Source organism: Apteryx mantelli, chromosome 29 (genome assembly GCF_036417845.1).
Source record: "Apteryx mantelli isolate bAptMan1 chromosome 29, bAptMan1.hap1, whole genome shotgun sequence".
In the NCBI taxonomy this organism is placed as follows: Eukaryota; Metazoa; Chordata; class Aves; order Apterygiformes; family Apterygidae; genus Apteryx; species Apteryx mantelli.
Window position 1 is genome coordinate 4,688,754 of NC_090006.1, and position 17,263 is coordinate 4,706,016.

The 17,263-nt window shown below is 44.7% G+C and overlaps 1 protein-coding gene across 4 annotated transcripts in view; it reads right to left on the minus strand.

Annotated features, from left to right (window-relative positions):
• Nucleotides 1–17,263, minus strand: part of PPP3CC (protein phosphatase 3 catalytic subunit gamma) — a 42,167-nt gene that overhangs the window by 21,892 nt on the left and 3,012 nt on the right. For all 4 annotated transcript variants that reach the window (XM_067312532.1, XM_067312530.1, XM_067312531.1 and 1 more), the window contains exons 2-3: nucleotides 2,938–3,135; nucleotides 2,506–2,630 (exon numbers count right to left, since the gene is read on the minus strand). In XM_067312532.1, coding sequence (XP_067168633.1) covers nucleotides 2,506–2,630; nucleotides 2,938–3,135 — 323 coding nt within the window. The remainder of the gene's footprint in view (nucleotides 1–2,505; nucleotides 2,631–2,937; nucleotides 3,136–17,263) is intronic.

Consider the following 17,263-nt stretch of genomic DNA (forward strand, 5'->3'; position numbering starts at 1 on the left):
CTCTGTGATAAAGCGATCACAGCTGCAAAGTTAAAACATTCAAATATCATTGATCTCTGCATTTAGGAGGCCAGTTGCTACCGCTGCCAGGAATGTTTGCATTTTATAAAACAGAAGTCTTCCAAAAAAATGCAGGCACACATTAGGTGCTTTTAACTCTTTGCTTATAGCTATCATCCGAGTCAGCTGCTAAACTGCTGCCATTTCACTATAGAAACCAGCGCTGCTGAGGCTGCTACACACCCAAGTGGGAATCTCTTAAAACACATAGGCTGCACTTTGCAGTAGGTGGAAAGAAAAGGCACACATCAATAAGAACAAGGGAATCAAGCCTTCTAGATTCTGCTTTATCAGTGACATTTGGATCAGCCCCCGCATGTACTAATCAAAGCCCACCCTGATTCGTGAAAGATCAATGCTAGCTCTGTGGGGTAAGAGAGTGGTTGGTGGCTTTCTCCTCCCTACTGCAGACTGAAGGGGAAAGGGGAAAGAGGAGGGTCAAGAACAGCACGAAAAGCTTCATGCTGAGAGCTTACAAAGACCAACTGCCCCAGGGCTCTCAAGCCCAAAAACGCTGGGCTGCTCTGCGCAGGCCCCTGTGCTGGAGCGTCAGGCCTCAGCCAAGACCTGATGATGAAGAATTGCTCTGCCTTACTACAGCTTTCAGGCCTTCCTCCCGAGAAGGAAAAAAAAACAAAAAACAGAAATAAAACTCCTCTTCCCATCAACTCTGTTCTCCAAGACGGACTCATCCATCATTCTGGAATTTTTCAATACTATCACAATATGTAGAGGTCACAGCACTGATCCCAAACGTAGACGCTCACTTCTGCAGATCTAGCAGTAAAATCCCCAAGTTAGAACAACCACAGGGTAAGAGCACAGGATGGGAAAAGCACGTTATCGCCCAGGATCTGTAAAATTCACGTGTAGACCCAGGGTATAATAATCTCACTTGGAAGTTTTTCAGTTAATTCCTCCCTCAAAAAAACCTTCCAATCCCAGAAAGAGTTGCTACGCAATAATATAATCTTTTCTAGGTAAATAACACTTAAACAGCAAACTCATTTTGCACAAACCAAACGATTTAAACAATCGTATGCCTGTTCTTCCCCTTCCTCCCCAGGGAGGTTACAGGGTTTCCCTGCCAGCACCACCAGAAATCCAGCAGCCACACACAACATCGCCTTTGAGCATCTGTGTGTCCACTATCCCGGAAACGGCTCATTGTCACACCTTGGCTTACAGTCAATATTTAGGAACACACGAAGCATAAGGGTGGAAATAAGTCAGAAACCTGTTAAAGCACAAGCTATATGTGGTACCCTCCTAAATTCTCTGCAGAATCCTTCAAAGCAACATTTGCATTAACTGCCTTCATTTGACTTGAGAGTTCCTCCCCAAAAATTTAACTGACTTTGGTACAGAAAAATTTGTTTGCAGACCCGACAGCGCAGCTATTCCTCGACTGTGGCACATGCCTTTCCTATGAGAAGCCAAAATGATTTTATAACACTTATTCTGTTACTTCCAGGTCCCACCATCACTGGTTTTGCCATCTTTTATGCCCCCAGTTTCTCAAATGTCACCTGTCACATTGCCTCCACCTGGAACAAGCATTCCTTTTCTACTCAACTCTGTCTCTGTGAAACGAAAAGACTGCAATCCCTTGGGGTCTGCAGCATTTGCTAATAGCTCTCCCAGGCTGCCTGCTTTGTCGCTTGCAAGTCTTCAATGAGTCAGAAGCAGCCATGGGTACCCATCGATTACTCTGCCCTTTAAGGCCAACAACTCACAGCGCTAGCCAGTACTCACTCAGTGGCAACCCACAGAGCTGCAAAAATCCTAACACGATGCCGGATGTTCCACCGATGTCTGTAACGTGACAGCATTATTGTGACAAGGCAGACTGTCACACGGGCGCAGCATGGCTAGATACACAGTTAAAGCCCTCGGCACTAAGCTTGTGGGTCACAGCGAGATACACAACATCCCAGATGATATAAGTGCTCCTTTCTCCTGACCCCATCCACAGCAACGCAAGGTGATGCTTTCAGGGGGACAGTAGGGAAGCAATGACTCAGTAGTGTAGTGCTTTCTTTTCACTGCTAAGCTAAATCCTGCAAGTTTTTAAACATTTGCTTCCCACTGCCTTGTAGGATCCTGTTGCCTGCAATATACAATCAACTCTCCCTCTTATTCCACTGACTGACAGCTACAAGTGATATTAAAGCTAGAATTCAGAAGCCAGAGTTTAGACATTAACCCCACTGCTGCTGTTTAGCTCTGTCACTGTATGAGGACACAATTCTCCACCATGAGTAATGTCACATTTGAGCAACACTTTTTCACCATAATTATACTGCAGGTAAGTTACCTACAATGTGATTTTCATCATATGCAAAAGGATACTAAAGGATAAAATTCAGCATAAGAGACCTGTATTTGCTAGTTTATTTCAACACTGCTAGTACTAACATCAACAGGCTCAAGTTTATTTGTCACCTCTATACTGAAGTAGCCTCTGTCCACATAGTCTCCCAGGAAGAGGTAGCGGGTGTTATTGGGTGATCCTCCAACTTCAAATAACTTCATCAGGTCAAAAAACTGCCCATGAATGTCACCGCACACTAGGGGAGGAAGAACAGCACAAAAGAGGGTCAGAATTACATGCTAAGAAAAGAAAGGTCATGACAGCAACAGGGAGCATAGCAGGGCTTCACTCTGACCTAAGCCACCCTGCTTTATGTCCAGCTTCTGTAAAGATGTACTCAATCTACACTAGCAAAATCCTCTCTTCTGAGAATTAAGGCAATTTAAAAACCTTACTGCCTGAACACTGGTGGAAGGAACACAGCAGAAAATCTGCTCCTCTGAGCAGCTTGTGTTTCCTAGATGGGTCTCATTTACGACTGCAGCTGCAGAAAGCTCTCTGACCTGTGATCGGAGCCTCCACTTCGATCATTGTCTTCTCATGCCTAAGAATGGCAGCCCCATCATTGATTATCTTCAACGCCGCATCCTCTTCCAGGCGCCCTTCCTTTACCAAGTGGCTCTTCAAGACGTCAAGCCTAGGCTTCCCGTCCTCAAACACCTCCTTCAGAGTGAGCCGCTGCGTGGGAGGAAACGGGACAGCTGGAAATGGAAGTGAAGAAGTTAGCAACATGTCTCTTTCGGGGGAAAGAATTACAGTCTTTTTAGCAGGAGACGTTCGTTCCAAGCTTAAAGATGAGCATACATTCAGAAACACACTTTCACTAAAATTATGCTCTCATATACCAAAAGAAGAAAAGCTATGCTGTCAGAGCAACCGAAGCTACACCCCTCAGCATGTTTAAGAAGCTGTCGTATGCAGATTAAATGCCATATGCATCCACAGAAAATGCAGGCAACAAAGCTATCTCTGAATTCAGTGAGTTTACTTGCCATCATAATGCTGCATTATAACAGGACTGCATGCAAATACCAGCAAAAGCAAGGAGAAAAACATACTGGTTCCCAGAAACTAGCAATTTAGGGTAGGAGGACCAACATTTACATTCTAGCTTATCAAGAAATTGCACATACTGATAAAGCAGAAGCTGCCTTTACCACACCACAACCTCGCAACTCTCAGTACAGGCCATTTTAAGTGTGACTTCAAAAAGCTTAACCCCAAGCTTAATAATTGGTTAATCTTGATGAAATCCCATGTATGAGGCAAGTATTTCTACGGCACTCATCTAGTTGTAACACATTACCTAATTTTTAAATCTAGCTACAAAACAACAACAAAAACCATTATTATTTTCATGCTAGGCAACTCTCATCTGCGAGGTGACCTCTAGCAGAAAGGAAGCATATGTAACACAGAAATAATAGTTACGAGTGAGAACCATTTGACTTACTCATCTACCTTCTCCTAGGCCAGGTTCATTAAAAAAAAAAAGAAACAAAAAAAAAAGACGAACATGTGACCCTTGCATAATAATGAAAGGCTATGCAGTGTCTTAATTCCAAATAAATTGCAGGAAGGAGGCCTGGATGTTTGGGAAACAAAGAAAAACTGGAAATAAAATCCCATCAAGCAGATGTGAAAGTGCACTGTTCCAGCTAACGGCAGCTCCATCGCACCGCTCAGCAGTTTGCATCTTATCACCAAGATGCAGCACAGAGATCATCCGAGGTCCTGGAGTCCATTTCCTTCTCAAAACAACTGAAATAACCAGTATCTCCTCAGTCATCTAGTTCAGCCCTTTCAACATCCCCGTCACAGCAGAACCAGGCAGATTAGGACAAAGCGCTACTGAGGGAGCAGTTGGGCAGGGTGGATGGAAGAGGAAGAGATTTTAGGGTAGCTGTTGCTCCTCAGGCCTCCCTGGGGCAACGCACGCCATTGCCGCACGCACAGCGACAAGACAAGCCTCTTATCCGGCCGGGAGAGGACTTATGGGCGCAGGGACGGCGGGCCAGACCCCCTAACCCTCGCTGGGGGACCCCCGGGCTATCCCCGAATCGCAAAGGCAAACCGGGGGCTTCACGGCTGTTTTAATCATTCTCCTGCCAACCTGCTGCTGAGGACGCAGCACCCCCAGCACGCCGCACGTGCGACCGTACCCACTCACTAGGTAATGCACCACCTCTTCCACAGCTCCCGCTTCTGCGATACGATCGTGCCGTGTGGTGAAAGACAGATTTGCACTTAACTGTAATTCAGCTAGAGGAGAAAAATATCACTGATATGCAAATGAAGTTGATGTTCTTACCAGTCCTCCGCTAAAGACTTCCCGCGTGCCAAACCATGTCGAATTTAACAGGCATAGCAACAGTGCTGGTCAGATAATACAGTAGCTAACAGTAATGCAACGAGCTCTTTTAAATGCAAATAGAGTAGCTATTTAGTTTGGAAACCCAGGGGGCAGAGAGAAAAGCAGAAAGACAGCACAAGAGATTCTTTGCAGCTGAACATCAATTTTCAAATAACGTGAAATGTAGGACGGAGGAGAACAAGAGCAGATATAATGAAAGGGGACCCAGCGCCCGCAATAAGGTGGCCCTCTTTCATCTACCGCTTTGAAAGTTTTGCTCTACCGGTTGTGCACTTGCTAAGTGCCCAACATGCCTTGAATGGTTCAGGACACATGCAGTGCTTTCCCCAAGGAGCCTCCAATTAAAGAGGTTTAAGCAAGACCCCTGCACGTACCAACACAAGCTTGACACAGTATTTACTGCATACATTGCTCATCTCTATTGCCTAAGAAAAAAAGGTGACCTCTTTGGTTACTGACGAAAAATTCTACATTTTGCAGAATTTAGCACTTTTTTCCCCACGTTCTCTGGATTTGCGTGATGACAGCATCATTTGCACTGCAGACACAGGCAGAGGGAAGAAGCTGCAGGTCCGACATATAAATAGGTTCAGATGGAACAATGGAAGCCAAAAAGATTTCCGTGCAAACGCGTGCACAGGACTCAACTGCGGGAAACCGAGGCTTCGGGACGTACTGCAGCGAGTGACTGGTAAACAACTTGCAAGTACTTCTACAAACTAGGCAGTTGCCCTAGCATCTGCCTCTAAAGGAAGTGAGAGCATTTGAAGGTCAAACGATTTGTAAGGAAGAGAAAAGAAGATTCAAAAGAAGTAGGAACTTTTTGGCACAATATTCCACATCTTTGCACTTCCAGGCCTTCAAAAATGGCCACTAATTCCAGAGCCAACTTGAGTTAACAGTGATAGCTAAGAAAAAAGCCCACAGAAGTTTCGATAGAAAGTTTAATGAAAACAGTATGTAATCACAAGAGCAGCAATGCCCATCACGCAATTCAGAAAAGATCCATGGAAAGCTTCTGGCATGGTCTGCTTTGCCTTTTCTTGGTAGCCCTAGTGAGCAGAGTTATGCAAGATAAAATATGAGGATATGCTGATGCGAGCAGCCAAGAACTTTTATGTAAGTTTTCACTGCTGGCTTCATACAACTCAACTCCCACAAGGAGCTGGGCACGATAAGGAATCGGCTCCGTCTCTGCTCTGCCAGTCTGCAAGCCAAACTCCAGTGAGCATGGACCGCGGCTGTGAGATCTGGGGAGAAAAATCTGCTCCAGAGAAGCAAGAGAGACCGGGATCGTTCTGGGGACATACGCACACAGCAAAGACCTCCTAGTAGACAAGGATTACTCCATATTGCCCATTTTCTACTTGATATGCTTCCTGCTATCCCACCCTAAAAAAGAGCTCTCGATTCCCCAAGCCAGTCGTACAGCACTGGAATAGCAAATATTCGTGCTGTGATACACGGAGAGAATCATCAAGCTCTTCAAAAGTTTGTGGGGGCTGCACGAAAAAGTCCTCCACGCACCAGCAAGTCATCAGAAAGTATGCACTTGAGCCGAAGCATTAGCAAAACTGAAAACCACCAATGATTATGTTTCCTACATGCAGCAAGTGAGGAGGACAAGTACTTAAGTAATTAGTGTTGTCAAAGCAAGTAATCCTGTTAGCCAGTATAACTTGTATAAAGGCTTTAATCAACTCAGTGCAAGCAGTTATCTGACACACTAACATCCTTTTTTTTTTTTTTTTTTTAAGATCTGAATATTATCCTCGTTAATGCTCAACGCTATTGAAGGGACCAATCTTGTAAGGTGTAGAGGAAGAGAGTCCTCACTGGAGCTAGCCTTTGCTTGCAGAAAGTGGAGGCACAGCGCTTAGAGCAAAAGCTTAAGCCATCAGATTGACGCCTGGCTCAGGGGCTAAAACCTCACACCTTGGGGCAAGGGGAGAGCGAAGTGTCCAGCCCGCTTCCTGCTCCCATCTGGAGAATGGGGAAATATGTCCTCATCTCGCAGAAAACTTCTTGGTTGCTGATAGGCTGCCAAAGCACCACGAAGAGACAGAGTGCTAAACTCATCCTTGTAGCCAGCTCCTTCCTCGCACTGCCCACCAACAACAGTTAACAAAAATGAAGGATAAAACATTCACAACACTAAGCTTCTTGTGAACATCCATTGCTGTGATCTTCACGCCATCTTCCTTTGCTTATAACATCATACGTTGCACCCAGTCTAACTTATATAATGAGATCTTTAGGTCTGGGGCTTATGATTTCACAAAGCATTAAAACACAGCCTATAGATTGCTGAGAAAACACTACAATTCCTTTTCTACTAACAGGACATGCATTGCACCCCAAAACGCTAGCAAAAGAACACAAGCACAAGATAGGGTCAAGCCATGAAATCTATCATTGATTTTCATAATAGAGGGGTTAAAACAAAACAAAGATCCTGTCATCCCCGCACGGGAGAATGTGGCAGCAGTGGAGGTTAAACGAGGATAGCATTTCTAGGGACAAAACAGGGCCGACTGATCCACACCTCCAGAAAGAACAGGCCAATACCATGGAAGAGAAAACAAAGTGATTCTCATATTATTGTTTATATATTTAAGACTCACTTGGATGACTGTACAAAGCAATAAGCAGGATTCATTACTGAAAAAGGAGCAAGTAGTATTTGCTTAAAGTGACAACTACAGCAAGACTTAATTGGTTCCCTGACCAGCTGGGGCTTCTAAAGAAAAGGAGGTGTCCTCTCACACAGGGGCGAGTAGGGCTTGAACTCCACAAAAAGCACCCAGGATTAAAAATGCTCAGAAACAAACTCGAGAGATTACAGTGCAATTCCTGACACCCATATGGGCATGTATCTAAAGGGCATTTAATGCAATAGCCTCCTTCCCTGCTTGCTCCTAGTCAAATGCATGATATTACAGGCAGTTAGTTGAACAGATGGTTACAGATGTACTTTGGGGAGAAAAAGTACATTTCAGGCATTCTGAAACAGCCAGTACAGCCCAGGCAAAACTAAGCAAAGTCAAAGCCATCATTTCTGTGCTCAGAAACCCAACATAAGGTACTAATAGCTTCCAATTACTGAACCCTCTCCACTTGTGCTAGAAGGCATCTAAAATATTTGACTGACATTCAGCTAAAAATCTGACAATTCAGGATGACAGATGTCCCCCCGCCACAGTGGAGATCTAAGTGTTGAGAAAGTCAGATGCAGCTGCCAAAGGTAAAACATCCACGGTAAAAAGACTGCATGGGAGGCATCTGCATCACCTTTGAAAGCTACCTCCTATGTTGAACTATGGATAGCATGAGCAGGAGGTCAGTGGGTTTTTTTCAATTTCCAAATAGTCTAATGTTATTTTTATCAGACATCTTCTCTATTCCCATTCACATGTAACCTACATTCTTTTATTCAGAGCTGAGCAAAGATTATTAGGGCTCAAACTGAGCCAACTGACTAAGAAGCAATAATCTGGAGAAGTCCACCTGGTTCAGTGATGAAAGGTAACAGCAATGCCATTTTGTGTTCACAGAAGGCTTAAGTTTCAGCAATGTGCAAAGCTTTAACAGTAATTAACAGGGAACAAATACTTGGAAGGCAAGTGATGGATGACATCTTTATCACAGCTACAGCAATGTGCTACTCAATCTGCTCTGGTATTTCTCTATTACAGGGTCCCACAACAACATCTTCCTATGGTCCAAGACCACATGGCATGCCTCCCTCACCCAAATATGCAGAACCCATTGATCTAGCTCCTATAGCACTTTTTTTTTTTTTTTTTTTGACCTCAGAATACTTTGGAAATGGCTACAATGAAGAACATGTGCGAGCTGGGAAGTAAGCATATGTAACGACTACCGCTTCCAATTTCAGATGAAGAGCCTCGCAGGCAGGCAGAGTGCAACCGCTCCTCCTGCAACGGGGCGGCCCCTCAGGCCACTGTTAAAATTTCCCAGGAACCCGTTTCAGCCAGTAACTGCTCCAGCAGCTCAGAGGCCGTAACAACATACCAGTGTTTTGAGGCTATTCCGAATCAGGCAGCCCTTCCCTGCCTCGCCAAGGTCATCTATCCAAACACCGACGAAACCCAACTAGAGTGCAAGTTCTGACACACTCCACCACGCAGATTTAAAGAGATGAGAGCAAAAAAAGCACACTTCAAAGCATAGCCTCAAGGGGAAAAGTCCTAGCAATCAACTTTTTACTACGATCAGGATTTCAAGCATTAATGCCACATAATGGCCTGCTGGGATATTTGGAAAGCCAAGCAAAGCAACAGGAAAGGACGTGGAGGTTCTTGCACTTAACACTAAAAGCAAGGATGGGTTGAACCTCAGCAGCTAAAGTAAATTTGTCAAATTCAAACTTCCTGTTGGTCCTAATATTTGTTAGCATCTACCAATTTTTCCATGGAATAATCTTTGTTTCTTGAAATTATGATCCGTACAAATTTCTGGTCATAAAACCCCCAAGTTCTCTTTGCTTTAAGAATCCCTATGCTCATTTGCATGAAATTTTCTCTCCTCTAGAGTGCCTCAGGGTAAGTTTACATGAGAGTCGTCTGCAAAAACAGATGTGTTCTTGATACCAATTTTTCAAAGCCTGGACCAAGCCCTGACAAACAATCTGTGTCATTTTTCAGTCTGAAGCAGTGCTGGCACAGGAGTCCTGATACTGCTATGTCAGAGTATTACCGCTCTCCAACTACAGAAGCAAAGTGGAAACAAAATCATGAAGTAGAGCAAATATATTGCTCCTCCAGCCTCCTACCACCTGAGAAAATAAGTAACTTATCCCCATAACACTGAATTGTGCTAGCATAAATAATATTCATATCTCAGAAGAGTCACCAAGTAAAGCAAACACCTTCCTTGCATAAATTCTGCAAGAGCCAGAAACAATTATTATTACAGTTCCTGTCTGCCCTCCTCCAAACTTTTGCATGTTCTTTCTACTCTTCTGAGGGCAGCAATTATTCTTTTTCATTATGAATAAGAGACTGTGGATTTCAGAGGCTCTAAGCATTCATAAATGGGGTGAAAAAGGAGTTGTGCATCTCACCCTTGAAGCAACTTTATACCTAGAGTCTTTGCTCTGGGGACTCCAGCAGCCTGGAGGGCCACAGCCCTTCCCACAGCTCCTGCGTTCAGTGTCAACTACCCATCGAAAATGTCACCCCCTCTATCCTCATTAACGTCTGATTTCCTACTAAACAGCAACTACTTCAAATACACAGGAGCATTAAACACAAGAGTTCACAGCTCCCCAGTTCAATTCAAAACTAGTCAGAGCTGTGCTGCTGCAACTGAGGCCAGCCTCTTCATATGCAACTGGTTCAGAAAGCTCGCTCTGCTCCTCACCTGGAACCAGATCCTTTTGTGTAGGACAACTAGAATATGTCCTCACAACAAATCCTAAAAAAATAAATAAATCTGTACTGTACTTAAAATTCTTCCAAGTTGAACGATTTCTTTGAAGGGGGAAGAGACACAGTAACAGTCACCATGATACTAGAGTCAAACGAAACTGAGAAAGACCAATCAATTGAGCCATTCCCATCAGCAAGTCTCTTTACCTTATCAGCTACCTTTCAGTAATTCAAGGAGTAACACCCAAATTCTGAGGCCACATTTCCTCTCAGTTGCTAGAATCTGGCACACACAGTCTATTCAGAAGCCAGGTGCATTTAATTCCAAAAAAAGCAAGTGACAGTCCTGTGTATCAAAACGTGAATACAAATACAATGTGTGCCAAAAGAGCACAATCCAGACCATGCTTAAAGCTCCTTTGGCCCTGCAGAACTACCAAGAGTAAAGCCAAGAGGCTAGAAAATAATAAAAGATACCTAAATTGAGTCCACAGGTGCATTTTGGAAGCCATACAGCTTCTAAACCTTATAGCTACTACACTGAACTGTGCTCATGAACTCTTTAAAAACTTTAATCAGGATAGAGCGTGATTATCCTTAAACTATTTTTCTGCTGGCAAAACATCTAGCACAGACAGCAAAATAGTGCTATCAGACTAGAAGAAAAAAAGGCGTTTTTGCCAAAGTAAACCGAGGCTACTCAAGGAGGTTTTACTGATATGGCTCTGCAAGCCAAGATTTCCCAAGATAGGCAAGCCTGGGGACAGCTGCAGACGGCCACTCTCAGAGGCGGCTGGACTGCTAGGTGGAGCTGGCCGTACACGCAGGGATGTGGCACTGCGCTCTCTCACTCTTCATGCACTATGCACCTCCTCAAAGAGCTAGGTGAGATTAAAACCAGGAGTATTTAATTAGAACAGAGGCGACTTAAGGCTGTCACTGCGCATCAGCCACACGGCTCTTAACTAGGAGAGCCATCCACAAACCTTTCGCTATGTAAATTAACTCTTCACGCATGGATTCTTCCCCTGCCGCTGGGATTTCCCCATGAACAAAGCGGATCTTCAGCTGCAGCTGAGACCCAGATTCAGACTGCACGTCTTCCAGGAAGCCCAGCAAAGTTAGTCTTATTCTCGCCAAAGCACTCGGACTGCAGTTTAAGGAGGGTGGCTCAAAAATGCTTTTGGCAGGCACTGAACCTATTTCCCCAGCCTTCCCAGGAACAATATTGACATTAAAATTGTACTTGCCTGCAAGGGTCCCGTTAAGTTTACAGTGTCTGCACTGCTGTGCATAGGTCCATCTCTTAATGACCGGTGCTGATGTGGATTTGCCTGGGATTGTCATTGAGACAACCTGTCCAGAGTCAAATACGATGCGGGTGACAGGCTCCTTACACCGCTGAATGCCAATCCACCAGCTACTGCAAAGGAGAGCGCCTAAGCCCTGAAGACTAGCCTGAATAAAAATCTCTTCTGAGACACTCAATGTCTATAGACTTTCTAGCAGTCAAAAATATGTGTATTCCTATGAAATGATCACTCAACAGCACACTGACCACAGCAGACCTGTCGTCTTCCCTTCATCTGTTCCATCGATGGGATGTTCTCCTCAGCTGACTCAAGAGGGTCACTGCTAAGCTTGAATAAAAAAAATAACAGGAAAAAGCCTGAGGTCTACAGCAAACAGCTGCAGCTACTTAAAAAAGTGAGCTCACCAAAGGAGACGAGAGGGGATTCCTAGACATCAGCAGGCAGGGAAATTCACCACCTGCTTTCACAAGGTTAGCAAGCTGACAGCTAGGCCACTAATAGAGCATTAATATAAGAACAGTAGGGTCTTTGTGTCAAAGACTAATTCCCCACCTGCTGGTAAACGTAAATCTGACCCTACCAACAGTGTGCAGAAGGGGGGGGGGGGGGCTGGCTCCAGTTTTAAAACTACTTTAAGTGGACATGATTTTGCACACTGCGTACTTTCAAGATCTCACTCAGGACAAGGTTGTAGGCATAAAATGGCCTGCTCCATAGGGTAACCTAAACAAAGTGGCATCCAGAAACATGCACTCTGACGCCCAACCACGGTGAGGGAAGGTGCAGAGCCCAGCCAGCAGGCCTTTGATGGAGCAACTGCTTCACTGCATCCAGCAAGAGGTGGTCACATCATCAATAATAAAGAATTCAAGTACTTGCAATCACCACTGCAGGAAAACAAAGACCAGTTCACACGCAGTAAAATCACAACAGGGGTCTCGGTTTCTCTTTTCTTCCCACCTCATGCCTTAGGGCTTCAACCTGAGCTACCGTCACAGTGGATCAAAACAGTGCTGCTTAAAGCATTTCTAAAATGCCTTGCGATGTGCATGCTCCAATGTTTGACATTTCTACCCGCACATCGCCTTGTAACCACCATACAGAGATGCAGCCCGTCTGAAGGGTGCTACGAGCTAATTAAAATCTTTCCAGCGGCCACACTGTAGATCAGCAGGAGTTTTCTTGCAAACAAAAGGGTAAGTAAGTAGCCTGGTAAATGGGCTTCTTCAAGTCCCAGCAACGCTTGCACAGAGGTTATACCTGACTCAGGCCAGTGTATGCATAATCAAGTCATTTTAAAGTGAAAATCTGCCCTATGCTAATAAAAAAAGTCTCAAAAAAACAAATTCAATCTTTGCTGTGGGCCTCTGTGCAACAGGGATAGAGGTCAACGACTTGAGCCCCCAGCTATTGCTGCACTGGAAAATAGCCCTCTCTGCACTTCAGCTAGGGTCTTCCTCCAGGAAACCCTTGTGTTACATCAACTTTGGGATAATATTGTTTGAAAAATCATTTTCCCATGCTCACTATCTCTTATCAACTTATAAAAGGGAACGTTTTCTAAAGGAGGCTAGGGAACTGAGCACTCTTAGTGGAGTTACTCCGGGAGCACTGCTGACATCATTTCTCCCCGCTGCTGCTGGGAGAAGGGAATATTCAAGATTATAGGAAATTCACCCTGAACCACTTGTCTTACATGAGAGGCGATCACTGTGCTCTCTCACCATGTTTGGCTTGGGGTAGGGAAAGTGCTTTAAATTTACATCTTAAAGCCGTCACTACTGCAAATGTATTTACTGAAGGGGGAGAAGCACTCAGAAGTCAAGAGATTGATTTAGATTTCCAGATAGATAAAACCAACAAGCCCTATATAAGCAGCATACCCAGGCTCCCAGCTGGAGGAGGTCACATTACTCAATACACTCACATCCACCTCTGCTACTAATGGAAACACAGCGAGATCCTATTATGGCTTCATAGCTGGAGACGCTGCAGTTAGAGAAACCAGTGAGATTTTGCTTCGGAGGCTGGAGGTTTGAAGTCAGAGCGCAGCTCAGATAGTGTAACAATCCTCCTCCCTGCCAGAGAAATTTTTAAGAACTGCAGAACAAGATTTTATTTTCCTACTTCTTTTGAGCACCCTCCGCATTCAGGAGCGCCTACCACCCTCCACCCCAAACCTCCCCTCCAGTCCACGCCACCCACCCGAGAAGTCCCCAAGCAGAGACTGCTCTCAGTGCCGAGCTGTCCCCTCTCCCCCACCACCGCGGTGGTACCAAGCTGAGCCGCTCCTTGCCCTGAAGGGTTTTCACAGCACACCTGACGCAGGTCTCAAGTGTCACTCGCATAGGCTGTTCTGTACAGCTGCACCAGCCTGGCCGTTCGGAGCCAAGTCTTGCATTATAGGATAATGCTGATGCCTTTACGTAGTCCATTTCCTTGCTCCTGCTGCTTAATGATGTCTAATTCCATTACCATCCAAGACATTAACACACTGTAGAGCTAGTAAATATACCTGGCATCCCAACGCCATCTTCAGAGAAGCGCACGGGATCGAGCGGGGAACACCTGGAAAACCACACAGGCCACAGAGAACCCTGCACAAATACAGGGCTCCAAGTAACATCTTTAGATTAGCGCTCGGCTCTGCCCTGAACAGGACCCCAGGATTTACCCAAATAGCTCCATTCATCACCAACAGCCCAGTGTTCATTACTATTTTAAGCGAGCACCCTGCCCTACTTCCTGCAGACTCGATTCCTAAGCAGCAGACTGCCTTCCTCTCCTACCCATAAAAACCATCTAAACACCAAAAAATTACAGCCAGAAGAGAAATTCCTCTCGACTCAGCCTTCTTTTATTAAATGAAAAATACTATTTCGGCACAACACCTAGCTAATCCAAGCTCATTTGTTCTAATTGCTACAGGACGGGGCCTCTGAGCAGCAGGCGCAGCCTTTAACATGGGGAATGGAATTAACCTTTCACAGGCTGATATCCAGAGAGCAGGAAGGCAGAAAAACCACATTACACACGGAGGGCTCACATAACAACAGCGCTCCAGACACGCACACGTACCTTGCCTCATCTCCTTCCCACCTCCTCCTTCAGGAGCGCCAGCACCACTCTGAAGCAGCTGGTATTGTTCTCAGAAGAAATGAAAAGACAACCCAATCTTATTTCCCTGACGCCTTATCAAAGTTTTCTAAGCAGTTGCACTAACCAAGGCTAGCATTAGATTTTAGGTTTTGTCACCAGCGGTGGCATTTCTGTTAATTAGCACAGCAACAGAACATTTATATTACAGGCTATAAAGAGACCCGACTTGGAGAAGTTTCATACGTGAGACAACGGCACCACTGGCTTTGTTCAGAGCAGACAGGAGATATATGAAGCATATTATAGCTGAATCGCTTGCATTACCCCACGATATTTGAGGAAGTGCCACTTAGCACTGCATTTGACTTCTGATTCATTTTTGGATGAAGTGCCACATGATCTGACAAGATCAGCGCTAATTCCGCAACAGCCAGTCTAAGCACTGGCAGAAAACTTCCTTTCCCTAGCACATCGCATTTAAAAAGAATAAAGCATCTTTCACGCAAGAAAGACCTCCAAACCGTGGATTCCCAGTTAGGAAGTACTCTGAGAGATCCGTACAGAGCTCATGCTTTTAAGGGCTAACTACACTCAAGACCTTCTTGAGCTTTGTCCAGACAAGTTGCTATACTATGACACAACTTGCTTTTTAGAGATCCCACCACTGCATCTTGACTCAGATGGCATTCACACTTTTACTCTGGTGCGCCCAAGGCCTGAGAGCATGCACCTTGGCCTTTATCTCCATTTTTAGCCATTTAGCAGCTCTTATTTTCCCAAGTAGTGCTTATAAGCTATAAAATGGCTACCATTAGACAAAACAAACCAATTAAGGCATTATGGAAGACAAACATTAAATAAACAGCCATTACAGCGATCATCCTACATATTTCTTCTTTTCAATAATGACAATTTCCCTTATATTTAAGCCTTGCCTAAGCCTTTATTTGCTTTGCATGCAATTACAAAGCTACTTTGACTTTTATATCAGTGTGTTTTGTTCCAAAACTCTGTATAGCTCCCAAGTCCTCCTCATCTGCAGAAAGGCTAATGCTTAACCATTCAACTGCATTTAAGGAATGACAGTTTATATTGAAAACAAGGTAGAGAGCCGCATATTTTTCATAAAGTGAAAATCTTCAGGCAGCAAGATAAACTAGCACATTCTCTGAACTCTATCCACTTGGTAGCAACCTGGGGGAAGTTCTTCAAAGCCTCAGAAGGCAGCATATATTGATCTGACGTTGGTTTTTGGCTCCCCAGAGGAAAAGCTTCTGTTGAAGTCACCCAGAGCTTTCCTGAATGAATGCTGTGGGTTTAGACTCCGTGCTTCTAACAGCGTCTCCACCACACTACAAAGGCATGCACATGCTACGCAGAGAGAACAGGATGAGCAGCTCTTCATGCATTTTCTATTCAAGCGTGGCTTCACCTGAGCTGAACATCTAGACCCAAACTAGACATGCAGAAAGGAGCCTGGAAAAGCCAATGTGCTTATGAAAGGACAGCAAAGTGCAAACTGGGAAAGGTAGCACACCGCTTGTTTACAGGACACCTTTAGCTACCTGATCTCCAGCAACCCAGGAGCCGCTCAGCACCAGTCCCAGCTTTATCATCAGTGCAACTCCTCAGTGTCAAAGCACTGTCAGAGGCTCAGTCTTACCCCTCGACAGAACAGCAATAACGCAACACTTCTTCATAAAAGGGTGCAAATTAGCATGAGCACTAAACAGTATGCGCATTAGGTATGTCATACTGACTACTGAGAAACATGCAATGGCAAAGGCTGCCAACAAGAGAGCACCAGATTCTAGCTGTTCCGTCTTCACTACCTCTGTAACAGTGCGACATCTTACGAACTCACAGATCTAGAAGGTGCTCCAGATCCCTTTGCTTTCACTTGGTCAAATGTCTGAATACCGATACCCTGTTTTTTTAAAGAATTTTTCATGAATGCAATTGCAAACACAGTAAATTGGGTTGCCTTCTACACTTCAGCCACGCTCATGTATCCTTGGAAAGGCCAAACACAGCATACAGCTATGCTTACAACCACCGTTACTCCCCAGTGGAAGTTACACCTTGCAGGCATGATTTGCTGTAGGTGGAACGAAGCAGAACTACTGTAAGAAAAGTCTCCAAAGGCTTGTTTTTACAAGGCCCTATTTACCAAGGGAAGGAGTCCCCCACCATACCCTAGTCCTGACCCTGAGAGTCCAGCCTGGGTGCGAGAGGGGAAGTCCGCCCCGCGGCATGCCCCGTCTCCACGACCATTTGAGCATCAGTTTCGCCCAAAGCTCCGCTTCAGGGCCACTGTGGTAGCCCAAAGCATCACACACACCTGCAGGCAAATTTGTATAGCATTTCACTGGCTGTGGCTCTACCAGCTAAGTCAAGTCTTTTTGGCAACACAGATAACTAGCTATGCAAATGTGGACCTAGCTATGCAAAAATCACTCCAATTTCCAGCATAACCACGTCAAGTACTCTCACAAGGACACCAACTTTGAAAAATAATGATCTCTGTTAACAACAGCAAACAATCTGCTGGTAGACTGGGCCATTTAAAAGCAATTCTTGACATATCCAAAAATTAGAGATTTTAACAAAGAACATGAAGTTACCTGAGTACAAGTTTAAGCATAAAACT